This window comes from Clinocottus analis, unplaced genomic scaffold (genome assembly GCF_023055335.1).
Source record: "Clinocottus analis isolate CAN_PGR_092001 unplaced genomic scaffold, fCliAna1.0.p SCAF_15, whole genome shotgun sequence".
NCBI classification, from domain to species: domain Eukaryota; kingdom Metazoa; phylum Chordata; class Actinopteri; order Perciformes; family Cottidae; genus Clinocottus; species Clinocottus analis.
The window spans coordinates 10,842,593-10,866,000 of record NW_027175876.1 but is presented as its reverse complement, the minus strand read 5'-3'; the positions used below and the strand labels follow the sequence as shown (position 1 = coordinate 10,866,000).

The 23,408-nt window shown below is 40.2% G+C and overlaps 1 protein-coding gene across 1 annotated transcript; it reads right to left on the bottom strand.

The window, feature by feature from the left end:
• Nucleotides 1-268: 268 nt before the first annotated feature.
• nudt14 (nudix (nucleoside diphosphate linked moiety X)-type motif 14) lies at nucleotides 269-22,988 on the bottom strand. Its single transcript, XM_068577229.1, has 5 exons — nucleotides 22,848-22,988; nucleotides 12,898-12,941; nucleotides 9,521-9,585; nucleotides 8,382-8,682; nucleotides 269-6,335 (listed from the first exon to the last, which is right to left on the bottom strand). The coding sequence occupies exons 1-5, from the start codon at nucleotides 22,926-22,928 to the stop codon at nucleotides 6,086-6,088; spliced, it is 741 nt and encodes a 246-aa protein (XP_068433330.1). The 5' UTR covers nucleotides 22,929-22,988; the 3' UTR covers nucleotides 269-6,085.
• Nucleotides 22,989-23,408: the final 420 nt, after the last annotated feature.

Sequence of the window (23,408 nt, the reverse complement as noted above, 5' to 3'; positions counted from 1 at the left end):
TATCATCTGTTTACAGCAGCCTCCACTCAAGGCGTTTACAGAAGGAATTATAGTTGTTGACATATTATAAACCCAAATATCTGCTGACAACTACATTATAGTGTTTCATTTCCCAATTAGTAATAGTGAGTACAGTTTACGTCGCCTCAAAATGCCAGCGTTTAGTTGTACTTCAAACGCAGTTTATGGTCTGTAGTGTAGTGGTCGTGACATTTTCCTAAAATAGGCTTGGAGCATATAAAATAATAATTACAGGAAAAGAAAAAAATTGAGTTTTGGGCATCAAACCCATTTTATTTCAACTTAATGCAGTTTAATCCAACACAGTTAGTGCACATGCAAAGTATCATATTTAAATATATACTGTATGTTTGTACCAAGTGTCATGTTTTAAAAGTTTTAATATTTCAACATTTAGGTAATAAATTAACAAAATTGAAACATTACTTATAACACTGCCCACAATGAGAATACACTTTTAAGAAAGCAAAAACAAATAAAAAAGCATGATAAATTCTTAAAACTGCAATGTTCGTAATAGTGTTTGTACTTATTTTTCAGAAAATACTTTTTTCTAAACACAAATTTAGTGGAAAAAAAAAAATCACAATTGGAAAAAATTCTTCATGTCTTTACCGTGAGAAAAATCATATTTCCTTCGCTTAAAGGTATTATGTGTAGGATTTTAGCTGAATATTAAACTACCTAACAGAATAACATGTGCTACACTTTTTAATCACTATTAACAGCTTAATAGCAGCAAATCTGATTATCTTCCCCTTGTTGCTTCTGAATATTCAGCTGCAATTTGCCAATAAAGAAGCAAACATGATCGACTCTAAAATCAAGTGACTTTCCCAACAAATGAAGTTTTGCTGAGCAGAAGACCAGAGGTAACGTTTGAACATGTCACATCCGTGGTCCAATTTAACAGTAATTAGAGAATACTACACATAGCACCTTTAAAAACATGTTCACGTTTAACTGTTGCTCAGCTTATGATCACTAAAAATTACAGCAAGTAGTCGTCAAACGGTGCACAAACCATCAACGGAAGAAAACGAAAACACGATCACAGTTGAAGAAGCAACTACAGCATAGCCATGGGGGTACATCTAGAAAAGTCTGGTACCGATGAACTAAGTATTCTGTCACAGAGAACCACTGACTGTTGACATTTCTGACATGTTGCTGAGAATTTGATATGTCAGCGCCTTAGAAGCAAGCAAACGGACACTAAATACTGTCGTTATGTGCCTGAGAGATGGAGGTAGAAATGTCCAATGCCGGGTTAATGGTTAATCTCCAGCATAGGCAAGAATGAATTAAGCAACCATTTACTTACCTCATAAATTAGTGTTTTATTCAATAGAAGTAGTGTATGGCTTACCGGTGGCACAGTCTGCAACCTCACTCTGGACTGTCAAAAGTGTCTTTACTTTAGACGGAGAGGGGAATCAGGATCGCCTCGGTGGGAGACTTCAAGGAATAGTTCAACATTTTGGGTGATAGGCTTTCTTGTTGAGAGTTCGATGAGAAGATTGATATTACTCTCTCGGGCCGTAGAAGTAAATATGAAGTTACAGCCGGCCATTGGTTCGCTTCAACTGAGTTAGCTGCTGGCTGTAGCTTCATATGTATCATCCAGACTTGAGTGAAGTCTATCCGCTCATCTAACTCTCTGCAAAAAATGGCAAATAAGCAAGTTCAAACGCTTCCTTCAAGTCCTCCAAGAACACTGCCAATCACAAGCGTTAACAACCTTTACATGAAAAAACTATTCAGCATTTTATTCAGAAAAAACGCATAAGTGTGAAACTAAATGAGATTATAAAAACATAGCCGTCACATCTGAATAGCTTATAAAACTAATAAAAAAAATGGTAGAGTATAAAATAGACAGCAGGTCTGACAACAGACCAGATTGTGAGTTTTGACGTCAAAGGCTGAACAGAAATAAAATACAGGCCTCACATCAATTTGTATATGTAATAACTGCCTCTGGTTGAACCAGCTGAAACTAAAGTGCCGCCATGCTGGTTGGCACCCGCAGCTGCCGTCTATTTTTGTGGATGCCACTTTTGTTTCGTCAATCATTAAAGCTGCTGTCTGTCCTCCTTGATGTTCACTAAATGCACTCAACTTTCAGATAATAGCCGGAGTGAAGGTGTGGAGAAGTTTGGGCTGCTGCTGGCTGATGTTGCCCACAGTGACGTGCCCATGGAAAAGGCCAATAAAAGCCTTTGTGGTTTTGCTATAACTTTCCTCAAAAAGAAAAACTATATTAGCCAAAAGAGAAGTCACATGGCAGTTCTCCACATTTGACAGGCACACAAAGTTACAGACTGGCCTTAAAAGTTTGAATGGCTCTGATTTACATCAGGCCATATCAGAAGCAGTCGGCCTAATTACAGCAAACTGAGATACACAGAGGAATATTACTTTTGGAATGATTATGGCTAACCCATTTAAAATGTGGGCAACAAAAAGTGACCACCAACTTTATTATTTGCCGCAATAGGTTCATCTCATACCAGACGAGAACAAGACGATGGAAAACTGTGAGAACCTTTCAATAAGGTTCTCCGTTTAACTCAACAAGTTGAGATCCCCTTGAACCTTATTCAGCTGAAAACAAAAGAAAGGTTTGTCACATGGAAGATGGAGGAAATTACAAGGTCTGGGACCTAATAAGGATATGGTGCCAAGTAAATAACTGTCTGAAAGCTAAAAAAAATAGCTATTTAAAGATATTATGATGGCTGGTTATCATGATGTAAAGTGTGGTTAAAAAAATACTGTTTCAAAACCCTGTGAGTGTTGTGGTAGCCATGTTTCCAGTCAATTAACAAGTTGATTGTCAAGTTGATTTAAAACAATCTTTTGCTTTAATCTGCCAGGAAGCAAGAAGTAGAGGTTGCAAACCGGAAACAAAACCAGCCGGTTCATCCATAAAACCATCTACGAGAGAAAAATAGAGAGAGCAATTTGTTGAAATTGGGCAAGTTTCATGTTGTCTGGAAACGAAGACGAGCAGTAGCACGTTATGGGAATATTCGGCTGAAAAAAAGTGTATCATCATTAAAGTTAAAACGTTATTCCTGTAATTGAGGATGTTTGTTTTTTTTATTCTCGCGCAAACAAATAAGTCAATGGAAACATGGCTAGTGTGAACGTCTCTTTTGATTAACTTCACACATAACACTAACAGGACGTCCATTAGTCAATTCACGGGCTTTCAAAAGGTGCAATACACACGGTAGATACTTCCTATAGTTTGTATGCGCTCAAAATCTTTCGTCCAAATTTACGATCATTACCAAAAACACAAAGAGAATCTGATTTAGTGATGGACATCAGGTCTGGCTGCTAAATTGAGAGAATATGAATCCATTTAGCAAAAGAGAAATCTTTCTTTTTCCAAAGAAAATGAACAAAATAAAATGTGTTCAAGCAGTTCCAGCAAACTATACAATCTTACATCAAGGAATGATCTTTGACGGACAGAGGGAGACCGGAGCTCACTGGTTGGGGCGTCACGGGAGATAAATATGGCTTAAGGGTTCTGCATATATTCCTACAAAGTCTGGGTGGATATATTTGACTCGAGTAGGTGAAACATATTTAGTTTGGTTGATACAAATTCTCTTCACTTTGTTTGTGTAGATAAAAACAATGGATTAAGAGCTCGAGCCGTGTGGAGATGTCCGATACCGATGCCCAGTCCTCTTCTAAGAGAACCGCAGTAAGATTCAGTCAGGACAAACACACACGAAGAAAAATGTTTTTTTTTAAAAACACAACGTTTTAAGGGTAAAAGAAGACAAATGTTCACATTTGATTGTCAGTTGTTCCTCAGGTTTGGAAAAAAAGCCGGAGGAACTAAATTAATCCTGGATTGATGCTTATCGTTAACTGAAGTATTTCTTCATTCACCCGAGTTCAGACAAATACATCAAGTAAGTTTTATTATTGTGGTTGTTTGTGTTTGAAACAGCAGGATTAGGTTTAAACTTATGATTCCACCTTCAGTATATTCAAGGTGTCATTACCATTGAACTACAAATGAACACATAACTAACATACAGCATTTTTATTTTTATTTTGTAGTCAACAAACCAACTTATTCAGGCAGTTGGTTTTATTTTATTTTTTTAAATAAACGTAAAATGTCACTCACTATATTTTGTCACACATATTTTCCAACTTCCAAACTCTGCAGGTGCACCAAGAAGAGTCACTTTCTTATGTCTAACAGGAATAATGTATAAATAATGAGATGTTTTATCAGTTGTGAGTGGTAATTTTCTAAAAATGGTGGTGTCTTTGATTCAGAACTTGCATATTTTTAAGAAAACTACAAGGAGGGGGAATTGCTTCCTATTCACATATTGATTAATAAATGAAGTACCAGCCCTTTTAGAATGAAGAAAAACAATAACGTATAGCAAGAATAGTAAGAACTATGGTGCCTTTGGGCTGCAAATAAATTTGAAATATTAATATAATAACATGCTGGTCATCATCACATCCAGAGATCCACCCTGAATATGACCAAAAGTTTGACTATTTGGACCTGAGATTTTGGCAAACTGCTGTTGAGATTCACTTTGTGAGATAAGGTTTGTGTGTTAATGACCATCCGAGATTTACAACGCAGAACCTCTGAAATGAATTACGACCAATCTTATTGATGGGTTTAAGTCCTTTTAAATATGCTCCTACACCTGCAATGTTGTGTTGATATGCCGGGTAGAAAAGGAACTTTCTCTAAATGACTTTGATTGTGATGAAAACGATAAAAAAAAAAAAAAGATGCACCGGAGAGCAAAAAGAACTCCTTCAAAACTCAAAAACGAAATGAAAACTATTCACTGACATGTTACAGTCTGAATATCGGTAACCCTTTGCAGGATTGTGCTTGAGAACAATGACACATAGAACTGAGGCGAAGCCTTCGGTGCAGGGGCAAGGTGGGCGTATGCTTTTTCTGTGAAGTGAAAAAATACCTAAATCACATTTTTCCACTTGGCTTGTAGAAGAAAAAGTCTGCCAATATGCCCACTGATTTGACTTCATGAAGGTTTTCTGACAGAGTCGGTTTCAGTGACATTGATTGTTTAGCCCAGGGTACTGTCATAAGTATTGCTTAAAGGCTGTGGATCAGAGAAAACTATTGAGGCGTGCTTGAACAAGTGGTGGTTAAAACACACCGAACACCTCAATCGTTACAAGGCCCCACCATTGACTAGCATAGTTTTTGCATTACTGGATCATGGATTAAAGGAATACTCCACTGTTTGGTTGAGCTTCGTGACCTGATCTGTAACTTTAATGGTTCATGGAATGACCAGTACAAAAACTAGCTATTGTTCATACAATGTGTATTTTCATATTAATATGCAAAGTTCCTCCTGCAGACTTTGCCAGTCAAGTAGAACTGTTTGCATTGACTCCAATACAAATATTAACTTAAATGTGAGCGAGCCGTGGCTGACCGGGGGCACGTGGCTGGTTAGCGTCACAGACTTTGCAATGAATGCTGGGAGTTGTAGGAATGCTTAAAATATGTTTGACAAGTTGGTCTATTTGACTGTTAGCAGAATGGCAAATGGCTTTATTTTGTTATCACCAACATCAGGTGTGTTTAAATGCTTTTTTTGCTTTTTATAAATGCAGGTAACATTCAAGAACCTACACTAAAAGCAGTGGAGTGTTCCTTTAATCAAGGGCAGGCAAATTAAATCAGTGATATGTAGCCATTTATAACAGACGGCACAGTAAATTAAATGACTGAAACAGACTACAAAAATCATCAAGAAGAGAAAAATGTGCCAGTGACAACCAGCTATGGCAAATTTGTTTTTAGGGAAAATATTAAGACCACATGAAACTTAAAAAAGGTAAACAGGACAAAACTTAGAGATACCTGTTGGCAACAAGACAAGGGGCCCACCTTTCATCATGTACCAATAAGCAAAAAGGCAATACAGGATGAAGAGCCATGAGGGGAAGAGTGGATGTGCTGGGCCAGTGTTTGATTTAATTTGGAATAAACGGTATAAAGATGGTTGGTTAATACTAGTTACACATTGGTGGAGATCTTGTACTTGGGAGACATGTTATTATGGAACCAGATGAAACTAAAAATGACGCCCATGGTTTTGGGTATACGCTCGTCATAGGCAAACGTCATGGCCTCGTGCAGCGGGACTTTGACCACCTCGATAAGCTCTCCCTCCCGCGGCTCACCTCCACCTGCACTCACGCAGTTGTCGTCAGACACCTCGGCGTAAAACATAGTATGCTTGGCACCTGTGACACCGACGCCTGACCTGTCGGGGGGAAGAAGGGAAAGAAAAAGATTATTGATATGGACGTAGATTTTGCAAATACTGCGGGGCTGGATATCGTGTGAAAATTTAAATACAGGGTCCAAAATCTGTCTTGTTTTTTCATTATTTAATAAAATACATCAGTGTTTCATAAAGTAGGGGACTTTTAGTCCCTAATACTAAACCAAACCTGAGAGTGTCTTTTTAAGTTTCTGTCTGTTTAACACCCATGTTTTTTAATATCTTGTACCCAGTGTATACTGAAGGCTTTCTGTTATAAATATGTTGTCTAATATGAAATTTATAAATCCTTGTCTGTGAATGCTGGTAATAAGCGACACGCCAGTATTTTGAAGTATCTTCAATGCCATTTCAACTAAAGTGACCTCGGGCTGCTTACTATTAGCACAGAACTTCACCACACACATATGTCAAAACCACCCTCATAGGGGTCCTGAGGGTTAAAACGATACCCATCTATTTAATGGAAGAAGCCCACACATAACAACGGTCATAGACAACACCAACAAAGCGTGAGGAGGTGTGCTAGTCAAATCAAAAGCACAGTTATGAGAGCTGTCAGTCAAAGCTGTCCAGGTGCGGCTGTTTAATGTGACTGTTCATCCTTAAACTGCTGCGTGCGGCAAGATGTAGAGCTAATAATGAGTTGACAAAGATGGATGCTTCCCCTGATGCATCTCTACTGCTCACTTACATAACATCAGCAATTATCATGTTGGCACTTCATCTAAAATTCTGTCCATCACCAATTTACGGTTGCATTTTTTAATCTCCATGTAGTTCCACCAAAGTCAAACTGTATTCATGAAAAATGCATCGTTCCTTTTGGGTGCATCTTATAAAGTGGACTTTCAGAAAGCTTTGAGATTCAAAGGGATACTCAACCCAGAATTTAAATAACTGAAACTCTTGACAGCTGAAAACTGGCAACGTTCAGTACTCATCCACGACGAGCTATGCTACTTTGTTTAAAGGCAAATGATTGTGTTTGGTGCATAAAATGTTTTGAACAAGCTATCACTCTGTGTTTTTAAAGGGAAACTTGTAGACTATTTTCCTATGTTTTTGTATACAACCGATCTGGACAATTATTTCTGAAATTGGTCCCGTATTGAGAGCCACTGATATGTAATCCTATAGGGCACCTTGGCACCGTTACATCCACGTCAAGTACTTGTTTATGAAAAGAGTCTTGACGTGTTGCCGGAAGAAGACGGTGAAATAGTGGAATACATCCATGGTGGACACGTCAGTGCCAACCGAGCTTGTTGGGTTTGATTAAAATGGTTCACGTTCGCATATTTCCGACATGTATGAACATAATGCTTTAGGGCCTACTTCTGGATACGGACAGACTGAAGTTGTGGCTACTTGTGGGATCTGACATTCCTGTCTATACACTGCACCATGCAGAGTGACCATTTAGACCAGGATGAGTACTGTCAGCCACAGAGGACGACAAAAAAAACCATACAGCAAAGCACCTTTTAAGAGTGGAGCGAGCTGCTGCAGACAAAGCGGAAATAATGTTATTGTTGTGTTGACCTGGAATCAGTACAGACAAAAGCATGTCAGGATAACGGAAAAAGCTATCACGTTTAGTGGATGTATATTGATGATGTCAGGTTGTACGATAGGACGACATGTGGTCGTTCCCATCTGCAGTGCTGACATTGTCACTATTAGTCAATTAGACAAAAAACATGGGAAAATAAGGTGACCCTTTAATAGTACCTAGCAGTATATTTTAGAACAATCAGTTCAACTAATGAAACACAGCTGGGTTATTTCTGAGTGAACATAGCTCAAGGAGGTTCAGAAATGATAAATGGAAATCATACAAAATAGGACAACATGATATTAATTGGTCAGGGACAAGAAATCCAGCGGGAGAGACGAAAGTAGATATTTAAAAAGACAATGAAATGCCTCGTCCCAAAAAGTACTAGTGTTGGGATTGAACAGACTTAAACTTCATCGATAATACCTACGGCTTCAGAACACACAAAAGTTCAATCAGCTTACCTGTAAGAAGTAATCCTCTTCAGTTTAGAGGCCGGCACATCGTAGCCACACTCCTCCAGCACCTCCTGCCGGGCGATCTCCTCCAGAGATAGATTGGGTTTGTCCACCAGCCCGGCGCAGAGCTCGTAGGTGACCCCCGCTGAGGCCGGGGGCTGCTGAGAAGAGCTCTCCCCCTCTGCCGCCGACTGGCCCTCCTGGGGCTCGGGGGCAGGGGCGGTGGCTTCGGAGGCGCCCTCCTCGGGTTTTTCAGCCGACTGAGGCGGCTGCGTCTTGGTCCTTTCCCACTCGCACATAAATACAGCTGGTTGGGAGAAGAAGAAAAAGAAATACTGTTGTACCTGGATGGTTTATGTATGTGTACTTGCTTCTTCTTTTTTAGACTATGACGAATCAATGACAAAGTAAGCGAGAAATTCATCAATGATGAAAACAGTACTTTCGTTGCGTCCCGACAGGATGCATGCTAATCTTTGAAAGCTTTGCTTAAAATGCTGGCTAACACTGCCACGACTGGAAATACCAACTGAAAGTGAAGCACATACAGTATAATATCCAGATATAATCATTCACATATCAGAGTTTCGAGCAGCATTTTATTTCTGCGACTCACCTGAAATAAACGTATGAAAATATTAGGAAATGTAATCCTAGGTGAAACCTTTTATGTACTTTATATTTAGCCCTGTAGCACAAACTAAGCATTTGTTGTCTGATACCAATAATATGACATTTGGACCACTCCTTTAAAAATGTTTTTTTAAAGGTTGTAGAGGAATTGATTTCTAATCAGATAAAGGACAGTATTTTTTTTCCCCCCAACAGTAAAGAGAGACGAGAGGAAAAAAACATAGCAATGCCCAGACTTCCTTGAATTTAGCACACTGCCTTGTGGAACAGTCCCTGGCGACACCTAACAAAGGAGGTTAGGCTGCTTTGTAACGGGCCTCTTGCGGTCTATTTATGAGTCTGCATTGTTACTGAGACCCAGTAGAATAAACAGGGATTGTAATGTACTGCTTTTTTAGTCAAAGTGCCCACCGGATGTACAACAATCTAAATCTATGTGGGTGACAAGAAGAAAATATTTAACTCGATCGCAGATTAAAGTTAGTCTCCTGTTTTGTGTTCTGACAACTTACCTGGGCGGAACTGCTTGATGAGGACAAAACAGTGTGAGCTGGTGTTGAAGATCAGCACTGACACACTAAAGAAAGAGACAAAAAAAGGTCACGTTGAACTCAAATCTGACAACTTTTTCTAGTACTAAATGTCTTTGCATCCATGTTGCAATTGTTACTGGATTAAAACCAGTGTGTGGGGAACACTTAGCATTTTGGTGTGGTGGGTCCACAAGTATTTTTGGCTTGGGAATCTGAAACAGAGTCTTTTTTAAAAAACCTGACTACAGGGTTAAACATTTGTGGCTGAAAGTGGACGTCCAAGCAAACCCCAACGGATGGAAGATTTTTTTCTGAAGACGAGGGTAAAGTTTGTGTAAAATAACTAAAGTCCATCAGTGTATGACGCATGTCAAACCATTTAATCACTCCATCCCGGCAACCGGACCTTGACAACCGTTGTCTGGCGGGCGCGTCCAGTGAGCTCCTCCGTTACTTAAACCTTTATGTCCGGTCTAGTGCTCAACTTAAACCCCCCTTCACAAAGGATGTTGGAAATGGAGTCATGGTTTTCATGGGATCTCTTGATATTCTTGCCTTGATTTTAGACCAGAACACCAGCAGAGTTGAAACACTTCATATGTGTCAAGACGGACAGACGGATGTATCTGATCAAAATAAAACATCTTCCGAACTTTTTTTCATTAATTCTTTCTGTGCGGCCTGGTACCAAGGGACCAACGGGCCGGTACCGGGTCGCAGCCCGGTGGTTGGACATCGCTGTGCGAGAGGCATCTAATGATGTCGTTTGTCAACCTTCATTGCTGAATGCTACATACAAGTTTATATTGAAACTCAAGTCCAACATAATGGGAAACCAGAGTTATTAAGGAAACTTCGATGCTATGAATCCTGGATGACCGCCAGAGTTCTTGGTCACTCGTAATCTCGTGAGAAGATTCCTCAGGACTGACCACAGGATGAGGCCGGAAGTTATACCCGGCTGGGGTCATCCGAGGTCACAGGTGACATTGTTGTTATAAATACTCGACCTGCGCGTGCGCGAGACGGAAGATATCCAGTGTCAAGCGCTGCCTCTGGCGTTCAGGAAGGATGAAATAGAAAATGAACAATATTATGGAATAAGAGGACCAAATAGTTCCAGATTCAACTGCTGACTCCCAACAAGGAAGATGTAGCGCCCAGTGACTTGTATACATGCAGGTGGTTCACTGCGGTGTGTGTGAGAGTATGTGAGCGTGACTGTTGCTGCCAGTGGAGACTTGAGGCCCGCTGTCGGTGTTGGGAAAGCGGATGTGTACGAGGCAGCAGGAAGCCCTGCCCTGTCTTTCCCAGGGTGAGAGGACTTTATTGGACATTGCTATTACAACTTGTTTCTCGCTACAGTGCTTGGGCTGATACCGATTTAATATCCGTCTCCAATACAGATATTTCAAGTTAAAGTCTAATATGAATATTAGCTGACTTGAGCGTTGAGCAATTTTGAGGCTGAGATGATCATGAGCCCATGGACTCCCAGTGGCACTGAAATCATGCTGTTGGTACATTTGGGCTTAAAGTGGGGAAACACAGGCCTGAGGCATGAAGGCTGTCCACTGAAGCAGGCCTGTGCCTTGTGGTGCTGTTCCACACCATTACAGCTGTTCTACAGCCTCCCACTGAAGATAAATGCTCTAATGGTTAAACCAAGAAGCAGGCTAAACGGACGCTCAGGACTTTTCATGCACCGTTAAGCTTTGTCCGCGGGGCTTCTTGCTGGACGGCGGGAAAACTGGGTTATGACGGACGTACGGAGGAGCAGTTCAGGTGAGGAAATGTTGCACTGCAAAGCGTGCGGTATCGAGACACTACGATCAGGTCTTTGTTGGACAGGAAAGAAATGGGTTAAATAACACATCTACGAGCAGGAGTACAGCAAGAGCTTAACATATGCATGGTCACTTCAATTTCGTGCACTGGCTGTCATTAAATGTTACTTCCAGTGATAAACAAGCAACTGCACGTAAATACTCCCATAAACACATAGGTGTCAAAATGCCAAGACAATGGCAGTTTGCCCACCCAGCCGACATGTGTTTTTTTAGATTTGGAGTCAGCTCATGACCGTGTCCCACTAGACGTCTTGGAGGCTCTGCGTTCGTGAAGGAAGGTCGCGGTGAGCAGAGACTTGAACATTGTGCGTCTGCTTTTTGCCAATGACGCAATTCTGCTGGCTTCATCAGGCTGTGACCTCTAGAGGATCTCCCAGTTGGAGACCATGGAACATGTGACGGAAAATAATGGATTTAGCCATTTCCAGTCCCCTTGGGTCCACAATATCTCAGGGTGACATGTGGTGTGAGATCAATGAGCGGATTGCTCTGCTGCAAAGGAGAAGATAGTATGCGCACTTAAACAAAAATGTAAAACAACCCTGGACCCTTTCAATACAGCCTGAAGGGGGAATAACACTTTGCAGACCTGGGAGAAAACTGGATGTTCCCAGGGGCTATTGCTTTAGGAAGTACAGTATGGGGTTTACTGCTTTTGCCTCAGTTGAACTGTTTTTCCCAGGGACCTCTCTTCTGGGTCAGGGGTGGAGGAAAGAGGGCTTAAATGACCTGAAACTTACTGCAGGGCATTATGGTACCCTGGGCAGAACGGAGAGTAGGGACCGGGGTTTTGACACAAATGTGTGATATTTCTCTTACAGTGCCCCCTGTGAAGCTCAAGACATTTATAGCCATTGCCAAGTAGAATAGCAGGGCACCAGTTCTCGAAAAAAACAAGGTAGGTTTTGGTCTGACTGCTATTCCAGTATTTGTAATATTTTAGTGTTGCTAGAGAATAGATGATATACAAATAGCATGGGTGAGAGGTGCTAGTTATAGCTACAGGTGAAAGAACACAAAAAACAAGTAAAAACTCACAAAAGCTTATTTCTTTTACTGTGCACACAACGCATGAGCATGTAATTGTATCAATATATTTTACTGTGCAGTAGAAAATTACCAAAAATAAATTGATTGCTTTCTTGAAAAAAAAAAAAAAAAAGGTTAAGAATAGAAAGTAGATGTAATATGTAGAGGTACAGCGATGGTGAGGGTCAAGATTGGGGCCCTTTCGTCACTCAGATCATCAAATTCATCCTTGTTTGCTCCCCAGGAGCTCGATCATATTCAGATACTTGAGTGAAAAGCTATTCAGATCACAAAATGTCTCCTGACACGGACGTGCAGCTTTTTCTTTACATTTCAAAGTGATTTCACCGGCAGCTATTCTTTCGAGGTCACGTCTTGGCTAAGCAAAACCAACGGTTCTTCTGACAGCTCACCAGCAAGCTGCACCATCTCGTTGTGCAAGAGTGTGTGTGTATGTGGAAGAAAGTGTGTTTTTACCTATCGTGGGTTCGCATGAAGTCCCAGGATTTCTTTGTGCCATTCTGTAAAGGAAGAAGACCAAATGAAGCATACGTTAATACAATAAACAAAACACTATTTTAATCCTCAAACGCTGGGGTTTGACGACTAAGTGAAACAACAGAGTATACCAAAAGTGTGCAACATGGCGCAACTGAGCAGTAGCATTGTTGAATGTGACTCGTATGGCAGGATGACAAAACTCTGCTGATTTAATCAAAATGATTGATGGAGAAGCAATCAGCTGTCCCACAACCGATGCCTGCATGGGCCTGTTGAAGTAATACTACAAACCACACCCAAACAAAACATCTGCAGATGAAAATCAAAAAGCACAGCGCCTGCACCAAACATTACACTATTGAGTTTGCATTTGTCTTTTAATGTGAAAGACAAATGCAAACTTTAATGGTTGTAATAATTCATATTTTGAACCTGAGCCAAAACTCAGAAGTTAAATAACAGCAATGTCTGTTGATTCTCCATGTGCAAATTCAATACACAGATTACAGCAAATAGTCTGGCAATAGATTTAGATTGTGTCAAGAGTCAGCAGCTTGAGCAGGGCAAATAAATATCTCATTGTGAACAATTTGACCGATATTGAAGTTGCAACACGATTAGAGGTATTAGAGGAAGTTTCATAATTCTTCTTCTTGGGAAACATTTTTGTGGGAATCTGTACCAAACATGTTTTGGGATGGGAGTCTTGGGACATCTCTGTAGCGCAACAATATTAAAATAAATAAATAGCATTTTGACACACATTGCACCTTGAACTAATATTGTGTCTCCTGAGAGTTGTAATTTGCAGTCAGACATATTGTGATTTTGAACAAACCTGGATAAATTGTGCAAGTGATTTAAAAAGTTTAAAAAAGGTGCCTCATTGTGTATGTATTTTCTCGGTAATATCTCATTAATGGCTGATTTTTAAAAGTCTGACGCAGTAATTGTTTATTGCATCTCCAGTCAAAAAAGGATCCCTGGTACACACCTCTGGACTTGGTACCAGGAGGAGATTTCCGAAAGCTACGTACTAAAACATATCCTGTAGTTACAAAATGCACGCGAGAGGAGTTGTTGTAATGAAGCGTTTCAATGCCCTGAGGTCCCATCATCGCATCAACAAGACGTGCAGCTGAACACTCCTTCAGTACATTTCCAGCAGCGCAGCTACAATTAAACGCCCGAGGCAGGCGTGTGGCAGGCACAAAAGGGGTACACTACAGACACAATCAGCACAAAATGCTCTGGCATACAAATATCTTAAATATGTGGGCAGTGACACCAACATTGTCTTGATTGTTGGCTCATCACACAACAGTAAGCGTGAGGTGACAATGAGCCAACAATCCTGATAGTCCAGTTCATTTTGAGCGGATTTTCATTCGTGCAAGGTGAAGAAAGGAAAGGTGTGTGTTCATGACACAAAACTGTAGAAAGGAAAATGCAAATGATGTGGTATGCATCACTTCATTTCACTTTTCATGTGAAGTCAACAAACAGTTTGCATCCACTGATGTAGAAGTGCCTGCAGCCGTTTCAGTCTCGACAAGGGGCAGACGTCTGCCCACTGGTTTTTAGTTTCAAACATTAGCATTTAAATATTATTGCGTCCAATGTTGATTCAGTTTCGTAAGGCAGAAATCATAATCGGTAAAACCTGCAGAAGTCACAGTGTTCAGGTCAGATGAAGGCTGTAGTCGATGGGCAAAATCCTCAAGGTAAGTAAGACCTGAAACCCTTGTGTAGTAATTAAGACTTTCATTTTTGTATCATTTACATCAGATCAGCAAAGATATGTGAATAAACTCAAAACCTAGCCTATATTCCTCTATCCACAGACTGCATGCTGTATAAATATGGTAAAGTCGGCCTACATATTCTATGCCTGAGGAAATATGGCCTTAATTCAGATTTAGGCTACACCTCCTCTCCACCCACGAGCTCTTTCAGACGCAGGGATGACAGCTTTACAAGCACAGGCTTATATTCAGCTACAATGGATGTGCCTTTATGTGTACCAGTGTGGTGGAGCAGTTTCAGTACCACCCAAGAAATGGGGGGGGAGGCGAAATGTCAAGCTAATTGCACTGATAGAATCAGAAATAATAATGTTATTGTTGTGGCAACACAGGGTTGGAGTTGGATGTGCCACTGTGCCAAAGAGCAACTTCAAGATGTGTATCTGAAAGGAAACTCGCACACAGCTTTCGAATGTAACTGACCGACTTGATTCATGGAAGTCTGACATTTAAAAAAAATAATCTTAGAAGAGAGTATAAATCGAGCTGGCTGAATATGGCTGCGAAAAATATCATCAACATTTACAACACAATATTGTGCAACAACACAGCAAACTTAAATCCAGCTGAATTTGAATAAATCAACCAAACTAAAAGTGAGACTGTCAGCACACTTAGTGTAACTTTCAAAATGCAGTGTTTCACTTCAGGGTGACTGCCTTGTGTTAACCTCAAGTACATCGGACATGAGAACTACTATAAATCATACTTTCAAACGACCGGTGCACGACCTGACGGGTCACGTCCACAGGGCCTCAAAGTGAAGCCAAGCTGCTATAATGCCGTTCATGCATCATTAACTATCATGTTGTGGTGTGAAATGAGAGGATGAAGCCAAAGTTTGTGTAGGCGTACTTATACTATTGCTATGGTATCGCCTGTATATACTGTAATAGCTATTATGTCAGTCCTATGATAAAAGCTTACCGTGTGCACATTTGAATACTGAGCTCAGCAGATACTCCTGACGCCTGACTTTAATCTAAAATAAACTTGGTCATCATTTCTAGGACAAATATGTATTTACCTACTGCTTGTCTCTGTATTTCATTATATATACACACTACTGTTCACAAGTTTGAAATAGAAATGTCCCCATTTTTTAAAGAAAAGCACTATTTTTTTCAATAAAGATAAAATTTAATTAAATCAGAAATACACTCTATACATTAGCAATGTGGTAAATGACTATTCTAGGTGGAATAGTCTTTGGTTTTTTAATTAAATATCTACATAGGCGTATAGAGGCCAATTTCCAGCATCAATCATTCCAGTGTGCTAATGGTACATTGTGTTTGCTAATCACCTTAGAAGACTAATAGATGATTAGAAAACCCTTACAAGTCCTTGTGCAATTATGTTAGCACAGCTTAAAACAGTTCTGCTAGTGAGAGAAGCATTAAAACTGGCCTTCCTTTGAGCTAGTTGAGTATCTGGAGCATCACATTTGTGGGTTCAATTATACTCTCAAAATGGCGAGAAAAAGAAAACTTTAATGTGAAACTCGCCAGTCTATTCTTGTTCTTAGAAATGAAGGCTATTCCATGCATGCATGCATGCATGCATGCATGCATGCATACGTAGACCTAAAGACAGCGCTGATGCCAGTAAACGGCTGTGTCGTTGCATGCGATTAAGATATGATTCCATCTTTACGTTGCACCTTGAAATTTGACCCTCTTGCTTGTATAGTTGCTGCGCAGAGGATTGTGGGTCAGAATAGCATGCCGGCTTACATGTGGTAAAATGTGACCTGATGCAGTAGGACATCCTGGTCTTTTTGTCATACTACATTTAACATGCTATGTATTGAGACACACTAAAATCTGTTCTGGCATACTCATAGTATGGTAGTACGGGTATTGGAACACATGGATCTTCTCTGGCTGTCAGCCAACAGCGAGGCATCGATGTCACTCGTTGTGTGATGTCATCAAAAATCTTCTGCATGCGCTGCAGACGTTCTTGCCGGTGTAATTACTCTCACAAAAACCTGTCATGTCAATAAAGTGTGCCGAGTGTCTTACACGGCATCATTCCTGCGTGAGGCCAGGCCGGCCGCACCCCTCTCGCTTTTCCTCGGTGAAAACAAAACTGGTGTAAAGTGTGTGCGTGCAGGCGTGTGTGTGTGTGTGATGGATTACTTGTTGTGACTGAAGCGGTGATGTGCTTCTTGTGGCTTGTTGCTTTGTTAAGCGTGATTATAGTATAAAGTATGACAAAACAGCTTATCCCATCAATTAACCTTTTACAGGTAACTTGTTGTGTATTTTTATGTAGGCTACAAACAATTGTAATTTTCCAACATTATAATGTTTCACGCTTACTATACTGCATGATGTTTTGAATTGAAGCAAGAATAACTATACTTTGCATTGGATATTACTTTTGAATTGAAGCAAGAATAACTATACTTTGCAAACATAACATCCAAACTAAATATATAAATACATACATTTTGATATAACATTAATTTGCAACCAACCTATTATTCAAACAAGCCCTAAAAACCCAGCTCTTCAAACGCGCCTTCACCTGCTCACCCCTGCTCTCCACTACATGACTCATTCCATTGCAGCTTCTCCAGTTTTCTTTTGTACCAGAAATGTTCTGTTCATTTGTTTTGTTTGCTCCTTTGTCTTTCTGTTTTGTGTTCTGTTCTGTTTGTCTCTGTCCTGTGTAAAGCGTCTTTGAGTATTCTGAAAAGTGCTACGTAAGTATTATTGTTATTAACATGTGGCATCATATACTAATGATGTGAATAAATGAGACTTTTCATTCCGATTTTGTTGGTGTTGTTTAAGTCTTTTTTTTTCAATACATAAAATTCACTTTCTGAAGCATACAGCACACAACACCAATATTTAGAAATCAAATGTATGGTTTGCAGCTATGAAACATTAGATGCAATCAACAGCAGAAAATTGTTAGGCCCCCATTGACAATTCCCGTCACTCATTCAAAAGCCTATTGAGTCTTGGCTGACCACAATAAATGACGCATACAGCCTGTGGTTTGGGGGCATTTACTGACCATCAAAAGCTTAGTGCTGGTGGGCGGAGGTTGTCACCTCACAATAAAGCTATTAGTAACTGAAAAAAGTAATCACATTACTCCAATGCGTTACTAAGCAATGGCTTACTGCCTAAAATGATTGCTGTTTATTGACATACAATGAGTGTTCAGCTTGAATCAGCTGAAACAGAAAGTTGTCTGGTCATAACTTGTTTACTTGTAGTCAAAAGCTATGGTAACACATGACACGAGGCTTTCAGATTCACCCACATGTTTTTTCCAAAGCTTCATTTGTTAAGAGTGAAAAAAAAGCCAAAGAATATTCTGGATGGAAGGCCAAAACTTAGAGAAAAATATCAAATTTGGCCACCTTGAGAGAGAAGAAGGGTGAGATTGCTTTATCACACAAACTGTGCAACAGTGTGCTGTCCTTCCTGTGTAAAAGGGAGCTACAGCTTTTTCAGATTTCTAACCGCGAATGATGGAAGGTGTGAAAGGATGATGATAAAAAAATACATATTACTGCCAATAAGGTCTGTCCATTCAGAAAAGCAAAAGAGAAAAGCAACTCATCAAGAGGGAGGGAGGTTGGAAACAGGTCAGAACTAAATTTTCCCAACAGGAAGTTGCCTAAAAATAAACTTGCAAAAACAACGGCAACAACAATATCAGTAATGTCAGAGACTAAGTGAAAGACTAACCACCATCTTGATTATAATCTAGTATGTTTACAGTAATCATTTCAATATATCACAACTAATTAAGCAATGATTCATTTCACTGATCAAACATCAAAAAGAGAGATTTCTTTCTCAACAACAACACCATACTGTACAAGTTAAAACAATTCACTAACATGCACACGCGCACAAACACACACATATTGCCTCTCTTGTATCCTGTCACAACTCACAGATGGTGGGGTTCCCCTCATTACTGGGGCCACTTGCTGAGAGACGGGGGGCGGGGAAGGCTTGAATGGCCCAGGGGAGACAGAGAATCGTGGCCGACATGGATTACTACAGAGAGATTAGCCCGTGGGGAGGATGGGAGAAAGAGAGGGAGACGAAGACAGAGAGAGAGAGAGGGAGGAAGCAGGAACACGGGACCTTGAAATGAATGTGGTCCCTCTGGCTTTGGGCATCAGAAATGACAGATTCCTGTGTGAATGGCTATTGTAGGCTTGGATGTATGGTCTTTTAGGTGCTTAAAGTCTAATAACCATCACACACACACACACACACAGACACACACAGACACACACACACACAGACACACACACACACACACAGACACAGACACACACACAGACACACACACACACACACACACACACACACACACACACACACACACACACACACACACACACACACACACACACACACACACACACACACACACACACACACACACACACACACACACTATAAAGCTGGCAGCTGCAGCAGAAAGAAGAACCAAAAAAAAAGGAGAAAAAAACGACTACCGTCCTCAAATACAATAGCACTTTAAATCTCAACATGGGCTCTCCAGTTTTTTTTTCTGCTTTTAGCTCTGGTCTCTGTCTTCTCACCAGCCTGGACAAAGGCAGCGAGGCTATCATACACACATTACGACCAGTGAACTAATGACCAACAGAGTTTGAAAAAGACAATGACAGAGAGCATCTGCACCTGCAACTTGATCGACCGGTCATGACAAAAATACAGATCTGCAGCATTAAAGCAACCTGGTGAATGGTTCACTTCCTCGAGTGCCAAATCTAGTGTCAAGGACACACTCCTCAAGTACACACCCATGTGACTGTGTCCTCGAGTAAAATCCACAGAAAGCATGGCGACCTCAAATCGCATCAAGTCAGCTTACATGTTAGAGTCCCTGCAATGCAAAGTGACTACTTGGAGGAGTTGACCACAGCATATTTCTGTTTAAAAATGGTTCAACGTTTTCTTATTCTGCAGTCAGTAGCATTTGTGCAAGATCGTTATCTCAAATTAATAATTAGTTTATATATATATATATATATATATATATATATATATATATATATATATATATATATATATATATATATATATATATATATATATATATATATATTTGTTCTACTTATGTGATAACTTTTAACCAACCTTTCAACTTTAGTTCAGGTGATTGATGTTTTTAAGACAGCAGGGAAATGTTTTACAGTGTGAATTCAAATGACAAAAATGTTCAGCAGGTAAAACAAGAACATCAATGACCTCTTTTGTTAGAGTTCCTCTCACATGAATATACTAAAACACATGCCCCAACTCAAAGTTTCAAAACATGCAGTCTCTCAACCTAGACGCACTCAGACATATTGGGCTCATTTCACTGCCATGAATCCAGCTCCGGCCACTAAACAACTATTCACGAGAGGTAACGTGTGTTTCAAGCTCTCGATAGATCTCATATTCATTGATGGAGCAGTGGGGGCCACTGGCTGTAAGCTGTACAAGCTAAATAATTCCAGATGAATAATTCAAATCATTATAATGAATAAATGGAAGGTAATTATCCTGCTCCAAGTAGCAACCCGTGATTCAAAGTAAGCACCAGGCGACAGAGATAAGAGGGGTTTCCCAGAGTCAACGAGGGACAATCACCTGCCTTGTAGAGAGAGCCGAAGGAGAGGAGACAAAACACCAGTAAACACTAATGATGCAGAGAGCCTCTTAAGCATGACATTGTCTACTTTTAGAGAGTGTGCGTGTGCATCTGTGTTTCTGTTGGTGACCAGTGGCTAAGCTGCAGATGTACCCATGAACATAAAAGGTTTGGGGAAGAGATGCTCCCTCAGTATGACTGAAAGGCCTTTGTGGCAAGTCCCTGAACAGCTCCTCCCGAGCTGCAGAGGAGAGATGACGAAGATGAAAGGGAGGACAGGACGGAGAGGGAGTCATCTCTTTTGTTGTCCATCTGCTGTCTTAGCCGTTCCGCCATTCTCTTGACAAGCTTAACCCCCACCCCACTGCTGTCACAGGTGTAAACCCCAAATGAAAAAAAGAAACTCCTCAATGAGCTCCCCTCAACATGAGTGCCTTGCTACTTGAGTTATCTGATTAAATTGAAAGCAACACTACAAAAGAGCATTTTCCAGTGGTAGATGCAGTTTCTTTATGTTTTAAAAAGTATGTTCCCCTCTGAACACTGTTACCAGCCCTGAGTAAAAAAAACAACTATCTTGCATGTAAATATATGGCATTAACTGTAGTTCATTAGTAAAAACTGGTTAAATAACATCTTTCTATCATCTACAGTACGGTAAGGTATGTGTCTTCAGAGTGAGTTACTATGATTCATCTACTGCACCACTGTCACTATCCTGATTTTACACAACAGAAGCCAAGTCTATAACCCAAGAACAGAGATACTGCACAAATATTTTCAAACCTAAAAATAAAATCATCCTGGACTGCAGCCGATGTTTGGGTGAGGAAGCATTTCTCACTTTGCTGGAGACCATCACACACATTCCTCACACTTTTCTTTTAGCATAAACACTTATATTTCTGTATTTATTTACTTTATCATAACCCTATAAAACACAGATAAATAAAGCATAGCAATACTGATTCAGAATCATGATCCAGGATCGCACTACCATGCCTTTTAATTTCCATTATGCAGTGAACAATATTGAGCGTTTACTGCAAACCACTGAGGCAGCTAATAAGAAATTTGACAGCTTTTGATCTCCTGAGATAAAAATGTACAGTTAACGAGATTTCGGTCACAGAAGATTCATTCTGCCCGCCCTGATTGCCACCATGACCTGGATAGGCAGCTAAAAAAGGATATTTGAAAGGATGGATGGATGGAAAGCGACTAAACGTCCACCCACAGGCCCTTCAGAATACAGTATTTATAAATATATCAAAGTAGGACTTCTAAATCTACACAAGAAACACTACAAAAGCATATAAGAGGAGACATTTTTAATGGAGCTGCTTGACAATCAAGCCACATCCCTAAATAAGTAAAGTGACCAAAATAAACACATCAGGCCATCATCTCACTTAGAAAAGGGCAGTAGTTTAAGGCTTCACTCAGGTAAAAATGTATTTGGATTTGAAGGCACAGTATCCAATATGCTTAGTTAAATGCCAGGCAAATGCAGTACATGCATTAATGATCTTTATTCTCACATGACGAATTATCTGATACCATGACTTAAGCAATCTCTGTTTACCCATTCAGACTTTCCACAAAAAGTCCTCAAAAGACCAAACAAAATGTAAGGGATCAATTGCCAAATATGAACAACAAAAGGGTGCAGTCTGTAAAAAAAAAAAAAAAAAAAAAAAAAACCTGGTTTGAGAGGAAAAAAAGATCCACACCTATAAAAACAATACTTGGACAATAATGTAAGACTGCTGCTGTCCTTCGCTGCATGCATATGACGTGTTTCATGCTATATATTGAGCTGAACTCTCACTGTAATGTGGCAAAACACACATTTAGAGTAGTTATACATCTGCGAAACGCCACAGGCTTTGAACCAGCGAGTCACTCCATGCTCCACGTGTAAATGGAGAATGCAGCTCAAAGCCAAGCTGAACTGTCAAGACCTCTGACCCACAGACACCAACACCTCACAGGCTACATCCACACAGGAGTCAATGTGACACTTGGGATCAACAAGTCTCGCCTGACCAGCTATTCAGACGGAAAACAAGTTAACTTGTCACGTCACGCTGCTAAACAGTGTTAACTACATCTCCATTTGTAGTACTAATGTGAAGCATGAGCTAACGTTAACGTGATGCTCCATCAAAAAAAAAAAAAAAAAAAACCTCTTCAGCAAGCTACCGTTAGCCTGCTAGCTTAAAGCTGTCTCTTTTCTTCCTCGGTCCGAGGCAAACACGCAAAACACACCGGAAGCGAAATCAGAGCGAATGCGGTCGTTTCGTGGTCGTTGTTGAAGTAAACGCCAGTTCTTGTAGTAACCGTCTCTGTTTGAGGTCGGTTTAGCCTTCATGTTATGCTAGCATGCTAGCTGCAATATGAATGGGGGGTTGGGCTAGCCTGCAGCCTCCAGCAGCCTCTTTCAGCCGCTATCAGACAGAAACAACTCACCTGGTTATAGTGCACCCTGAGCGGTTTCAGATAATCAGATTCTGTGCACGGAGTGACGTCAACGTTATTAATCTCTTCCATAGTTTACACTTGGAGCTGGATTGTTGGCTCACCGATGGGTATCTGTCACCGCACACTAACTGACAGTGAAGGAATGTCTACGGAAGCCGGGAGAGGACATGAGTTCGAGCCGCAAGGGTGGCACGAGAGGTGAAAGGATTTCAGGATGGAAGGCAGTTCACTTGATTATAGTCGATACTTATTCACGCCTTTTTTTTTTAGCAACAATAGTTCAGTTAATGACTCTAAGTATTGCTTAGAATAATTATTTGTATTATTATAAATACGAATTGTAGTACAAACCTTTATTTGTAGCTTTCATAAATATAATAGGTGGTGGAATTTAATTAAAACAAATCTATCTGAAATCAAATCAACCATGTAAATAAGTGGGCCAACTTTACTATCATAAGTACTAAGCACTTTAAGTTGCTTTATTCTTCTACATTATGGAGGCAAGCATTTTACATGTTACTCCAGTCAATGCATTGGACAGTTGCA

What these genes read in the sequence shown, in the direction of transcription:
- nudt14 (XM_068577229.1), bottom strand. Translation starts at nt 22,928, where the DNA reads ATGGAAGAGATTAATAACGTTGACGTCACTCCGTGCACAGAATCTGAT. An exon ending in TCAGGGTGCACTATAACCAG is followed by an intron (nt 12,942 to 22,847) that starts GTGAGTTGTTTC and finishes CTTCCTTTACAG; the next exon opens with AATGGCACAAAGAAATCCTG. An exon ending in AAGAGGATTACTTCTTACAG is followed by an intron (nt 6,336 to 8,381) that starts GTAAGCTGATTG and finishes TCCCCCCGACAG; the next exon opens with GTCAGGCGTCGGTGTCACAG.